The sequence below is a fragment of the Schistosoma haematobium genome, assembly GCF_000699445.3.
Source record: "Schistosoma haematobium chromosome Unknown HiC_scaffold_406, whole genome shotgun sequence".
NCBI lineage: Eukaryota > Metazoa > Platyhelminthes > Trematoda > Strigeidida > Schistosomatidae > Schistosoma > Schistosoma haematobium.
Window position 1 is genome coordinate 23064 of NW_026137108.1, and position 13826 is coordinate 36889.

At 34.2% G+C, this 13826-nt stretch overlaps 1 protein-coding gene across 1 annotated transcript; it reads right to left on the reverse strand.

Moving 5' to 3' along the window:
- Nucleotides 1-1079: 1079 nt before the first annotated feature.
- On the reverse strand, nt 1080-13421 carry FUT8_13 (Alpha-(1,6)-fucosyltransferase; the record flags this gene model as incomplete). The annotated part of the gene is made up of 7 exons (XM_051219263.1): nt 1080-1406; nt 2522-2800; nt 5436-5540; nt 6774-7024; nt 7402-7633; nt 8988-9307; nt 13343-13421. The coding sequence occupies 7 exons, from the start codon at nt 13419-13421 to the stop codon at nt 1080-1082; spliced, it is 1593 nt and encodes a 530-aa protein (XP_051063972.1).
- Between the last annotated feature and the right edge of the window lie 405 nt (nt 13422-13826).

Below are 13826 nucleotides of genomic sequence, written 5' to 3' on the forward strand. Positions count from 1 at the left end.
TTCACGGCAAACATTAAGGTTTATTTCATTTCAGCTATTCATCTAAGTAGATATTTAAGTCACTTAAACTAATCAAGTCACCCGAGGAAATTAACTTCGTACAGTTTCAACCGATTTATCTTTGTAAGTGATTATATGTTGAGCAATGAAAGTAATCCAGTCGAGCTGTTGTTTCTTTAACACGTGTAGCCGATGTAGTACTTGAACTTACACCATCTGAGAGTAGTCGGTAGTCTGTCAAATCTTACGTGCTCACTCTACTTCAGTCAAAATATATTATATGAATGTTTCATGTAGTGTTTTTGTGGGATGTGGAATGTGAAAAATCAACTGGACACAATAATCAAGATCATCTAAGATGAGAGATATCCGAAGCTTATCACAACAATTAGTCAATTCGTCACTTTCTATACATTCATTTGTCTTCCGTCTCTTGTTTACAAATATGCAGACAAATTTCTTAATTCAATTTCACTCACACTGCACCACACAAATGACTGATTGGTGACTCAAGCATATTAACGATACCCTCATAAAATAGATTCATCGTAAAATCGGGAGTGACTTTTAGCATCACATGAAAGATGTAGCAGCTTTCTAAGGTTAACCAAAGTCATTGTAATTACATTCTCTTAACGCTCGTAACAATCGATTTCGGTTTTCGTGCATTTCTTCAACATTCGCTCATTTGCAGGCATAACTCACTCATGTGTTTCGACTCTTCGACTGAATTAACATACATGTAAGAACTGTGAGCTTGTTCCAAATCCTTTTTCTTCGCATAAACAATCATAACTTTAGAACGAATATTTTCGTTTTGTCAATAACCGACTTTAATTTGTCAATGTTGTTTCATGAGTCACGTCTATTCGGTAGCACCGTACAATTTCAGTAAAGAATTAACTAAAACATACATCAGTGAAAGTCAACAGATTTATAAGAATGTGAATATAAGTTATTAGCTGTGCATAAAATATTGAGCAGGATAATGTTAGGCACCAAAACCTAAGCTGAATAAAAATGGCAGTGTAAAACTGAATCTAAGTTGATATGTAGTCTGTTGAAACAATCTCACTTCGTCAGTTGAATCCAGTCATGTTTATTTTCGGTCTAAACTTGTAAGCAGGTGCAACGAATTTGTTTCCCATACCCTTTCGGTTTTTATTATGTATATCTTCACTTGATTGCACTAGTTTTACTAACACTGAACCGTCCCAGTAAGTTTCGGAAATTTCCACTACATCACCATACTTCAAATTTACCTTCATATCTGGAATGATCACATCAAATTTCATTCTTTGGTAATCTTCTTCATGGAATAACTTATCGATTGAATGAACTAATTGTGTTGCATCACCCAAATCTACATGACGTGTTTGCATTAACTCATAGGCTAAACGACAGACCTAAGAAAAATAACAATAAGATTATATATGTAATATGAGGATATTCACTGAGATTATCTGAATATTTCATCGAATTTTGTGGATGAATTGCAGCCACTGTGTTTTCATGGATTAAGATTTTGAATAAAATTTTATAAAACTGTAGACTCTAAAATAAATACATTCAGTTTGAGGTGGTGGAGATTGTTGAGTCTCATTAAAATCATGAACGGATCTAAGTTAGACAGCCATTAAAATCTGGCAGCACTGGACAGCTGTATCGTGCTAGTGTGGGAATCATTGGCTGTGAGCACTCAAGACTCTGCACGCGGGATCGGTACTCACTAGTGACTAGCTTCCAGAGGTAACATGTTCAAAACAGTTTTCCACGACTGAGTTTATACACGAATCAAACAGGCCACAAAGTAGCATAAAATAGAATATAACATTTGTACAAAATTTGGCCAAATGTGCATGTGAATGAGGGAGGTAGTGATTAACAGACAGGGTATAATTCAATAATTGTGAAACGTAAAATAACAGTTTATGGGTCAAAATAAAGTTTATAATAAGGGGATATGAATATGAATAGTTTAGTTATTTACCAATTATACTATAAAAATATACTTTTAGTATTGGTCCATAAAAAGGATCCTAATGTTGCCATTCATTATGTTTATCGGGACCTAACACTACTTCAACTTGTAACTATAGATTCGTCATAGTAACTAAGTCGTAATAAATAGTACGGCATTTGACAAGATAAAATTCACAATTATATTTTAATGAACACAATCTAAATGTTCTGCTGATAATATTTGAAGTAGACAGACTACTATACGCTTTATTTTACATTATTTTGAACCTAATATTAGTTGCTTTCTAATACTATGATTTCCGATCAAATGATTTTAGCGGAATAAGTCACCATAGAACTGAATGATAAAAGACCACTATATTTCTCGGTCATTACTAATCAACGATTTCCATTCAATCTTGTGGTAATAACAACTTCACTTCTGTAAAAATCAATGTGAATTCTGTATTCAAACTTGTTTGTTTACTTAAAATTCCAGTCAAAAGAGACAACGTGTAATATTGTCGTCAATACAAGTCAACATATATATATTACTTACATTCGATGAAAGTGTACACACAAGGAAATCCGTCATTGAAAGTGCAATGATGTCAATGATTGCATTATTCAATGAACTAACTGACACCCGCGTATTCATATTAGCTGACTGCGATCTACTTTGACTACCATAAACAGTGTAGTTTGGATAACTGTAGGTCAGTTGAGCAAAAACATTCGGATCATCTGTCGACAAGTAAACACTTCGCTTAGCCTGAACGGAATTTTCTCTTCCAATGATTCTTTTAGAAACTGATCCAAATGTCTCCACATTCATGTCCTAACAGTTTTGAAAATGACAAATTAGATTCATTCCGTATAATAATAATAATAATAATAATAATAATAAAGTAGTCGGTCTGAATACGAATTGATACAATTATATATAATAGAACATTGAAAACATTTCTTGTTCTCATGACACACAATTCCCACTCATTCAAACTGAACTCTCAAAAACAAAAAATGTGAGTTCTTCGTAGTCCATAGTTTGCATTGACCTAGACTCAATTAGACAGGAGTGGAAAACTAGGGTGTATAGGACAGCTATCTCGTTTTATTAAGGGTCTATATCAATGACCCCCTTATAGAATAAACTCAGTAAATCTCAGCACCACAAATAAAGTCTAACCTTTAGACAAGTGAGCCAAGATCAATTCCTGAACCAAACATGCCCACTGCTCACACACTTTTAATGACCGTCAACCTGAGATTGAGCTGTAATGTAAACAATAAAACTTCACAGCCTCAAATCTACAATAACAAGCAAATATTCCACAGCATTTCGCTTTACATGTTTACTAACAAATTGTTCGCAAATAATCTTTGATTAATATTTAGCACTAAATCACTACTGTTTCTCATAGAACCGATATCATAACGTTGAGTCATTGTATGTTAATATTCTGAAAAGCTTTCAGGATAATGCCAGTGCTTCCCGAGAAAACTTTCCATGTTTCCTTCATACTACAATAAGTGAGCATAAGTGCCAGAATTACATTTCTCAATGAGTCAGATTAACTGAATGTAGCAGTTTTGATATTTATAAAACCTCATTATCAAAACATGCAGACAACTAACCAGTTGGCATTATCATGCTCATCTTGCTTAGAATACCGATTGACTTTTATATAGTGCAACGTTGTACTGATTAGCTGGGGAATTTAACACAGAATAATCCATTCGTCTACAGTAAACCAACTGAGATGTTCAGTAGATTAGTTTACAATTTGCAGAGGTACACATATTCAAGTGGAATGAATAGCTGAAGGTTTTGATACTAGTAGGTTAATTCATCGACAAAGTGCATTTGATCTGATTGATTTGCTAAAGCAATATCTTATTACATCTTCATTATAACGTTTTGAAATCACGGAAATCATATGACATGAAGACTGACTTATAACTGTGGTTACATATTTGGCTAGCAGTGGAATCCAGGATGCGCGTTTCGTACTATTTGGGACTAGTCAGCTGGATGTACCTGCAAGCTTGTGACCTAAGATAATATCGATGCAGTCCGCACACGATGCGCATATGGTAACAAGAGACTAATCACTTGCAGTCTTAGATTACAATGGGGAAATAAAAGTGAACAACACCATGAACGATTCCGTAGTTTAATCCATCATATAAATTCCTTATGATGTCGACTACTTTATCAGGAACGTCACAGCGTCGAAGAAGCCTCCATAGTGTTGTCTTGTCCACTCTATCAAGTGCTTCCTCGTATTCAATGAAGTTGATGTAGAGTGATGAATTCCATTCAATTGATTGTTCCACAATCATCCGTGGTGTTGTGATTTGGTTTCTTCACGATAGATCCTGATAGAATCCAGCCTGTTGATCTGGAAGTTGAGCGTCTACGGAGTCCTTCATTCTGTTTACCGACACCCTATTGAAGACTTCTCTTGATATTGAGAGAAGAATGATGCGTCTGTTATTATCACACTTACTGAGGTCTCCTTTCTTTGGTATTCAGAGAGCTTCTTTGTTGCACCATATCCCTTACTTGCACCGTTCTCCGTCGTCGTTGCTAGATCTTCCATATATTTACGTTTATGTGGTTATATGGTGACAACTATGATATGTTTGTTGAAGGTATATAGGTTTGCAAATCTCTCACCAATTTTGTTCCTTTCTCCTAGTTCATGTCGTCCCATAATGTCCACATATCCGGTATTATTCATTACAACTTTGGCATTTGGGTCTTCCACCAAAATGGTCAAGTCCGTTTTTGGGCATTTCTCAACGACTGACTGTAGCCTATTGTAGAATTGATCTTCAACGTATTCATTGTAGTCGTTCGTAGGCGCATAGCAATGAATGGCATTCATTGTAATGCACTCTTTCTTTGTTTTGAAGGAGGCTTTGATGATCCTAGGTCCAAGAGATTCACTATTGTTTCTAACTGTCAAAAATCATTAAATTTCGTCCATGAAACGCTATATTACATTACAGTTCATGTTCTTGTGGTTTACAAACTTGCCCATAGAATACCATCGCACATGTTCTGTGCCTCAACAATCTGTTCCTTTCATATCATGAAAAGGATGGCCATGCATATCAGTAAGTTCATGTTTTATGCACATAAGTTGTACACAATGACTTTGACTTTCTACTTGGAAATGCATGTAATTTTATTCCTTCCAGTTGCACTCAATTTGAATTTTATCATTCACTTCTTACCTAATCTGTTTAAGTCATTGAATCATCTAATTATACGTGCATCCATTTTACGAATTACATATTCTTATCATTAGGGAAAACACTGAGATCCATAGTTAAGCTGATCAACTATCATTTACCTACTACTATACTACATACTAATGAAGAACTATAACTCAAAAAACTCACTTGAACAGAATACATCTTAATTCAATTTACATACAACTGAGATAATCTTATTGACTTACATGTCTCTTTGACATTGTCAAGAGATGAACACTTTGTAAATCGAAGAAATTATCCACGTGTTCCATGTACTCGGATAAGTCATGTAACTTAGCCTCTGAAATTAACTATAAAAAGGACAAGTGCAAGACATGATCATTAGAACATTCAATCATGAAAATATTACACTATAGTTGTCAATGACAAGATGCTCCAACTCAACCCCCTTACATTTTCATAAACTTTATTCTTCATGAAGTATTTACCATAAAACTTTTAAACTTGATATTCCTACTCAATTTCTATAGTAAAGTCAGCTGGCAAACTGACCCTTGATACACTATTCTCTCATATGAATTTCGTTTAACTTCAAATTTATTTGACAAATATCATTGAAAACAATGGAGATTCAACCAACACTTGAAACTTGAAACTGAGTATGCGGAAAGATAGACCACACTAGTTGAACACTCACTTATAGCAGCGACAACGTACTGACGCAAAAATATGATATTTACAAAAAACTATCCAAAACAGTAAAGACATTAAAGCATCACAGGGAAAAGAAACTGGATGCATTTTGGAAAAATGGTTTGATACAAAATATCAACAAGGTATGTCTGTTAAAGGTTACGTCAAATAAGAAAAAGAGAATTCAGCGAAGAAAATTTTCTTTTCGACGAAATCATTTACTTAAGCTATACATTCATTAATATAGTAATGGGTTATTTTAATAACGTCACATACAAAATCAGTACCAAACTGCAGCAAAGGGTGAAATTTTACTCCATCCGAATAACATTCGCAAGATCACGAATAGCTTTGTAAGACTATAAGAAGTAAGTACAGCCTATAAGCCGGTACAATATTTATTGTAAACACCCACAGCTACAATGACAAATAAATACAAGGAAAACATAAAACACAAGAGAAACTGCGACAAATACGACACAGTGAAAAGCGGTCCCACTTTCAGTCCATTCCTGTATGAGCATTGGTTAGCCGTTATTTGCCTTGACGTAGATGTGCTTATATAAATGTTTGTGGATAATTTTTAGCGTAAATCAAATTGGCGAAATGTCCGAACTTCGACAGAAGAAGCACAAAAATCTCAAGGAAATTTAAAAAGCCTGAAAATTTATTCAATCAGCAGGTACATCGAAATCAACCAAATCTATCAACCAGTATTCTGTTGAGCAGGATGATAATGATTTCTGAATGACCATCCCAGTTTTCAAAAGTAGTTTAATTCAAAGACAAAACTGAAAACGTGTCTTTCATTCTCAACATTCACTGTTTAAATTCCGAACAATTAAGTGCATCATAATATATTCTGACAACGTTTATGAACAAACACCAACCTTATCGGTACGCCTGATATGCACGCCAACAACAGGATCACCAATGGTTTCAAAGCTCTTCAAGGTTACATTGATTAATTGTGCAAGTTGTGGCTTTAGACGCATAATGTAGGCTGCTAGTTGACCACCAAACCAAACAAAGGGTGCCTCATGTAAACGCAGTAATTCTTCACTCATATCTTTCGGGAGAACATGTGGTAACCATTCATGATTGGTGAAAGCCTTTCGAATATGAAGACATTCGATGTTATCTGAAGTAAACAAGGGAATAGAAATATTTATTAGGCTTGATAAATTGTAGTTTGTAGATCGACTGCCTACCAACCAAACATTATAGCTGATTTGTGAGGCGAAAGCTTACTCAGTCGTAAAAAGCGATTGAATATGATTTTATCCATATTAGAAGGAGCAATGGAACATGAAATATTACCAATAATAAGGTTTGTTTACCCGCTCTTTCACGTAGATAGTAAACAGCGTTATGTTATTTGATGGGTTCTAGTCAATGATTTATTGTGTCGTGTTGTTTTGTCGAAAAGTAAATAAAAATATTCAAGTAAACAGTTCAAGACAATCACTGGGGTCTGACATTTACAACAAACTAATGATAAATATAACGTTTACACACCTGATCTACCATCTGAGTCCAAGTAACTGCATTTGTCAGAAAGTGGTAACATGCTCTGATGAAGCCATTCTCGAAATATGTCTCCAGAATGATGTTTCTTTAATACAAAAACACGCTCATTTTCAAGAGCCAATTGTAAGCAGTACATGAGTTGATGAATGCGACAACCCAATCCACACAGATTAGTGAAGTCTAATGTTACATATTTGGCCTTTTTACAATCTGATGGATTCTATATGTATATGATCACAAGGTAAAATCCAAATTTTGATTTATTAATAAGAATCAAACACATTGTAAAATTGATTAACAACAATTTCACAGATACAAATATTAAAGTGATCTAAAGGTACTCAATCAGTCAACAACAATGTCAAACTTCGTATGTATACACATCAGTTCAAGTTGTCATACCACATTAGAACATTGAATCAACTGTCAATTCAAATCGCATAGTGGTAGAGATAGCAAGAGTATAAGTAGTTATCGGAAACATTAGGGTTTGAAAATGTTATTCGAAGAATATAATCTAGTGAATTAAATTTGGAGAGAAAAAAAGAGACAAGGAGAATCCAAGATATTAAACTTCGGAAAAATATAAGGAGTGAATGCTCCTGCGTACACCATTGAAAACGGTTTTGAGCCGTATCATTCAAGGTCTCTAACGTCCGATTACTATCGTCTCGCGGATCCGACCAGGTAGTTTACACCTACCAACATGATTCAGTCCACTTGTCAGCGACTTCATGGATTTGTGACAGGTTTTGGTCTGGCCGCCTCCAGATTTCTTCCAACCTACTCCTACACCATAAGACATCGCTCGTCCGGGCAGTTAGTGGTTGGGCATACGTAACACGTGTACCAGCCATCTCAACTGGTGAAGTTTCACTACTTCATCAACTGATTTGCCGTCCTTACAACCGTATTACTTACTCACTATAATGATCTGAAGGATGGTGATGATTGTCAATAATTTGATTCAGATACAAAACATTCTGAACCTGTGTTTGTAAGTTCCCTTGATCTAATCTGATAACCTTTTGAATATGAGTTGAAACCTGCAAACTGTGCTGGTGATGATGTAAACAACTGCTTGATATCATACCTTACTGATACAAAATATCCAACGAAATTGGAAAATTTAAAGTATTTGTCTTTCAGTTTGCAATCGACAGATTGTCGTATGGGTGACAGTGTAGTGAACGAGAACACAAATGGGAATCAATCAATCAAATTTGGGAACCATACAGCAAATTTGTCATTTACAAAATTTCAATCAATCGTCTCAAAATTCATTGTTTCTTTGCTTTCACACCAATCACATTCTATTCTCGCCCTGTTTTTTCATATCTCCTAAGCCTTCTTCCTTCAGGCATTTCACTTTCGACCCGTGATACATACTACTTATTTCTGTCAGCATCAATAGCACACAACACAACAGTGCACAATGGTTGCTGTTGGTTCACACACCAGCATAGATAGACAGATAGATATCATACCCTTCATAAATATTTTCCTCCTTACTTCTTTTACAAGTTCAAGAACTTGACTTATTTCAAAGTGATAAAGTAATAATAAATTCTAACCTGTTGTTTTTGAATCTTCTCCTGTAATCGCTGTGAAAGCTTATTTAAGCCATTCGCTCTGATTTGTGAAAATTCATCTAATTCACCTAGTTTAATAAGTATAATTTGAAAGTGTGAAATAGTTTCCTCCATATTCTGTCGATAGTGAAGTAATGATGTTTGTATCGATGAAATTGTTTCAGTGTCCAATTCCTTTTGATTAACTCTTTTTAATTGGTTCAAAATGTTGCGTAAATTGTTCAAAGTGTATCGTGCTTCATGAACGTAATTCAAAGCACGACGTCTAAGTGTCTCATGAGAAATACCGATCACATCTACATCTAGAATAAAAACATTAAAGTTAAATATTTCACCTTATTATCATTATTATTACACACAATACAAACTGAACATTTCGGTGAGACTATAATTTATGGACGAATCAATCGGGTATGAGACAATAGGTCTCGGATAACCCTGATTTGGTACCAGTTATTAGGCGGACATTCAATGTCACTCTAGTATCGTTCAAAGATCGTTCACAAATTATAATCTCATCACCATTTCTATTCTATAGTTCATTTATAACAATTTATCTTCATTCATTTGCAAATGGCTAGTTTGTAACTTATAGCATATAAATCAAATAACAAATAACTGGCATGCTACATGAGTGTTCAAGGATGTGAGAAGTAATGTCAACGTCGTTTACGTAGTTAGCTTGTAAAGCCCCGATTTGGGTACAATAGAAATTCATAATTAACATCAGCATTTGCCGAATCGAGTTAGTTTCCAGTTAAACTTTTTGCATAAGACCACTTGCACTTTTACCTTAGTGTAAATACTGATGATATGTACATGGAGAAAAGAGATTGACTGATCTCGCTAACTTTCTAACATGACGTCTGTGGAAGGGTGGCATGTGTTGATGGAGTGTAAGATATCTTCTAATTCAAAATTATCGTCAGAAATGACAAATACATCGTCTATGTATCTTACGTATATAAGAAATCAATTAATCATCAAATCAAGATGTAATAGAAACATTATACTACTAGATTGTATACATTATTTATACCACTTTGACCTTTATTAACCTTCCATTATTGTAACAAACGCATTTTAATCGTCATACTACATTCACGTTATAATTTGTTACTAACTCATTAAAACCACTGTTACTATTTCTATTACGTAACCCAATGTTATAATTCTTCTATTACATCATCTCCACTATTCCTTGTTCACATGTACTCATGGAACTAGTACTTTTATATGTAAACAACTGTGAAGTTTGATAAGTAATTCGTTGAAAAGAGATCACTTCGCTAAACTTCCTGTTCTTATTGTTTAAATCAGAATTATCTGTCAAATATTGATGAGACGTATTGACACTAAGGACGACTTACTGTACTTACTGACAATATTCAGTATTGTTGGGGATGTTAAATCCTCAAAACGCATTTGATAAATGCCTTTTGTTGATAATTCAATTTTTTTAATTTTTAATCTTTTGTTTTCACACCAAAAGTGCCCATTTTCATCTTCATGTCGTATTTCCCACTTCGGAGCACTTTAAATGTCATAGGTTTATTATCTCTTTTTATATGCTATTTTGTACCGTTTCCCAAGGACATTTTTATCCTGTATATATATGCTTAAGTTGTGTGCTTTTTGTTGTTCGTGCTTCTGACTATTTGTGGAATACATTACCCCTCTTTGAACCTAGACTGATATTCACCTTGAGCAACTCTGTATCTAGTACAGGTCCTAAGTCCGGATAAAGGAGGAAGATTAGGCATGTGTGTGGCAAAGTGCAATAGCCTCCATGTAAGATAAATATATTTTATATTTTATTAGACAATACATAACTCAGATTGGAAATAATCAAATCTCTTCATCAGTTCACTATCGACTTTTCAAACATTTAAACTACACACTATAAATCATTCGAAAAGTTACTTCTGTTTCAACTTCCAGTGATTTACTTTAATGCACTGCTATAATATCTAGAAGGCGATCATTCACAAGCGATCTACATAGAGATCATTTCACTTATATACGTATGCAGATATATTTCACATTATAAGAAGAGTAAGAGGAACTTTTAAAGATATGAAATGATGAAAGTCCAATATTTTGTTGAACCCAGTACTGAATAAAGCCACTATCATTGTTCTTATTACGTTTATTATTGAACAATAAATAATATAACCTACTTTTTATCTGATCCTCCTTGATTAAGACATTTTCACTGAAATAGAAAAGTTAAAAGTTCCTTATTATTATCTAATAAAAGCTGGATTTTGTATGATTGTTGTTATGATGATGTTAGTTGTTCTGTTGATGTATGCTTTCCTGAACTACATCATTCAATAGAATAATACAGATAACTAACAATGCATAAATAAGAAGTTTTAATAAATCCCATGACAACGAAATATGGAATTGTACTCATTCTTAATGTCTATTCATACTATGAATTCATTGTTCAATATTTTGTTCTCGTTGTCAATCAAGCTATAGTTTCCTTCTTTAAACAATCAAACAGTCTCAAATGTAAAATTATATTAGTTGCATTAGAAGTGATGGTTAATAATTAATATAGATTTATGGATGATCCATTGTCTTGGCAATATAGAATATATGTACAACATGTGACAGTTTAGTCATCCACAGTTTTACACATCCACAGAAAGCACATAAACATTCCCAGTAAAGATACTTTTACTGGATATCCCGAAAACAATAGTTAATTAAATTAACAGGTACCATGATGATACATTGTTGACACAAGCTTGGATGATTAACTACTAAATATCAAATGATGGATTATAAAGTAAAGGTGTAAGCAAATACTTAATTAGTTAATCCACCGAAAAACAATTTTATCCATTTGATAACGGAGATCACTTCTTCGCTCACTCCATCATGAATACTTTTTCAGTACCAATGAAAAGACTATGGAAGTGGATAGGAAATACACTAGGCAAATCGTCAAACTACATCACGAGGCAAGTCCTAACTTGGAATTCGGAAGAAAAGCGGAAAACAGGAAGGTCAAACAACACATTACGTCGGGAAATAGAAGCAGATATGAAAAAGATGAATAACAACTGGAAGGAGCTGGAAAGCATTGCCCAGGCCAGGGTTGGATGGAGAATGCTGGTGAGCGACCTATGCTCTTTGACGAAGAGTAACAGGCGTAAGTAAGTAAGCAAGTAACCACTGAAAAAGCTAATTGTTCTTAAAATATTCAGAGTTGTGTATAATAATAAAAGAAGTGATATTTTCATATACCTGATGTCAAATAATCTAGGATGAGAAATCTCATCTGTGATCCAATTCACTCCTTCACTAGTAAGTGCTACGTTATCGACCAGACCTTCACGGCATAATTCCGTTTTCGAGGATGTTTTCTTTCTGAAGTAATCTCTTATACAAAACATCAAAACTGGCAATAGAGATAACCATACGACAACGAGGAATTTGAATTCATATCTTGAATATCTGGATGAATGAATGAACAAACTATGAACATATTTTACCTCATGATATTGTATTTTGGCCTTCACAAAGTCCTGTGCTTTTCTTCTTTAATAGTCAAAGAGAAAATTGAAACCCTGCCTGAAATAAGTAAACAAGAAGAGAAAACTATACTAACGACTCATAACATGTTTTTTTTCGTTAAGATTTACTCTTCAGAAAAGTAATTAAACGAGGCATTCGCAGTCAAAATAGTGGCATGCTGCATTGTAGATAGAAGTGCTTGTATCTCAACACTTTGTTAACGCACAACAACTCATAACGTTTTCAGTATCAGCCAGTTACAAATACACAGCGTAGGACGTAGTACATTGGTTTAAGTTCCCATTCCCCATCAAAACAGAAAGATAAAATCGTCAGAGCAAATCCCAGAATAATAGAGGCAGTAACAGTACTCGTATTAATAAAAAGACTGGGCATCAAAAATATGATTGGAAAAATACAAACTAGTGAAACACATTTTTTGGAGGAATTTAGAAAGTTAGGACCTTTGAGGAAAAAAAGGTGAACGCACATGCGCCGTAGCAAAGGATTTTGATCCATGTCATCTAAAGTCTTTAACCCTTAATAAATATAATTGATTTTCCGAACTTCAACTAGGTAATCTACACCTGTTAATATGGATCAGTTCAATGATCAGCCACTGCATGCACTGGCTACGTGTTTTAGTTTGACCACCTTGGTTTTCTTCTAACCTACTTCTACACCACCAATCATCAGTCGTATCAGATTTGCGAATCGCTTGGGTTTGCCGACCCTCCTAATTTACCCGTGCTTGGGACCGGTAGTAGCGCTAGAAGAGCTACAGACGGAGTTTCATATTCATCTACCTGCATTTAAATTGTAATTGAAACATAATCGATATGCCTTGTCTTTAAAAACTAATTGATAACTGAATAATGGAGGCATCTATATCTCATGTAATGACCTCAATACAACAGTTATGTCTATTCAACCTTTAATAAATTGGTCACTTTAGGATATACCTTCTAAAATAGAACATCTACTCGTTATTTACCTTCGTTTTTAGGTTTGATTTCTCACTAAAACGATTTTAATTGCAATCACTCAAACAGATCCATATAGATTCAAATACGTCCTAGTGATTTCAGATAAGAAGTTTTTTGCTACTTGTGTCAAAAAATAACAGATTCAAATGTTTTGCGTATTACTAGTAATATATTCTTGCATAAAGTTGTTGCTAAATTAGGTATACCATTGAGAATGTGATTTATAATTAGTGGGAGCATGGCTAATAACCCGCATCTATTATATCATTACAAACCATCGTCAGCATTAAGCAAGTTGTTACTA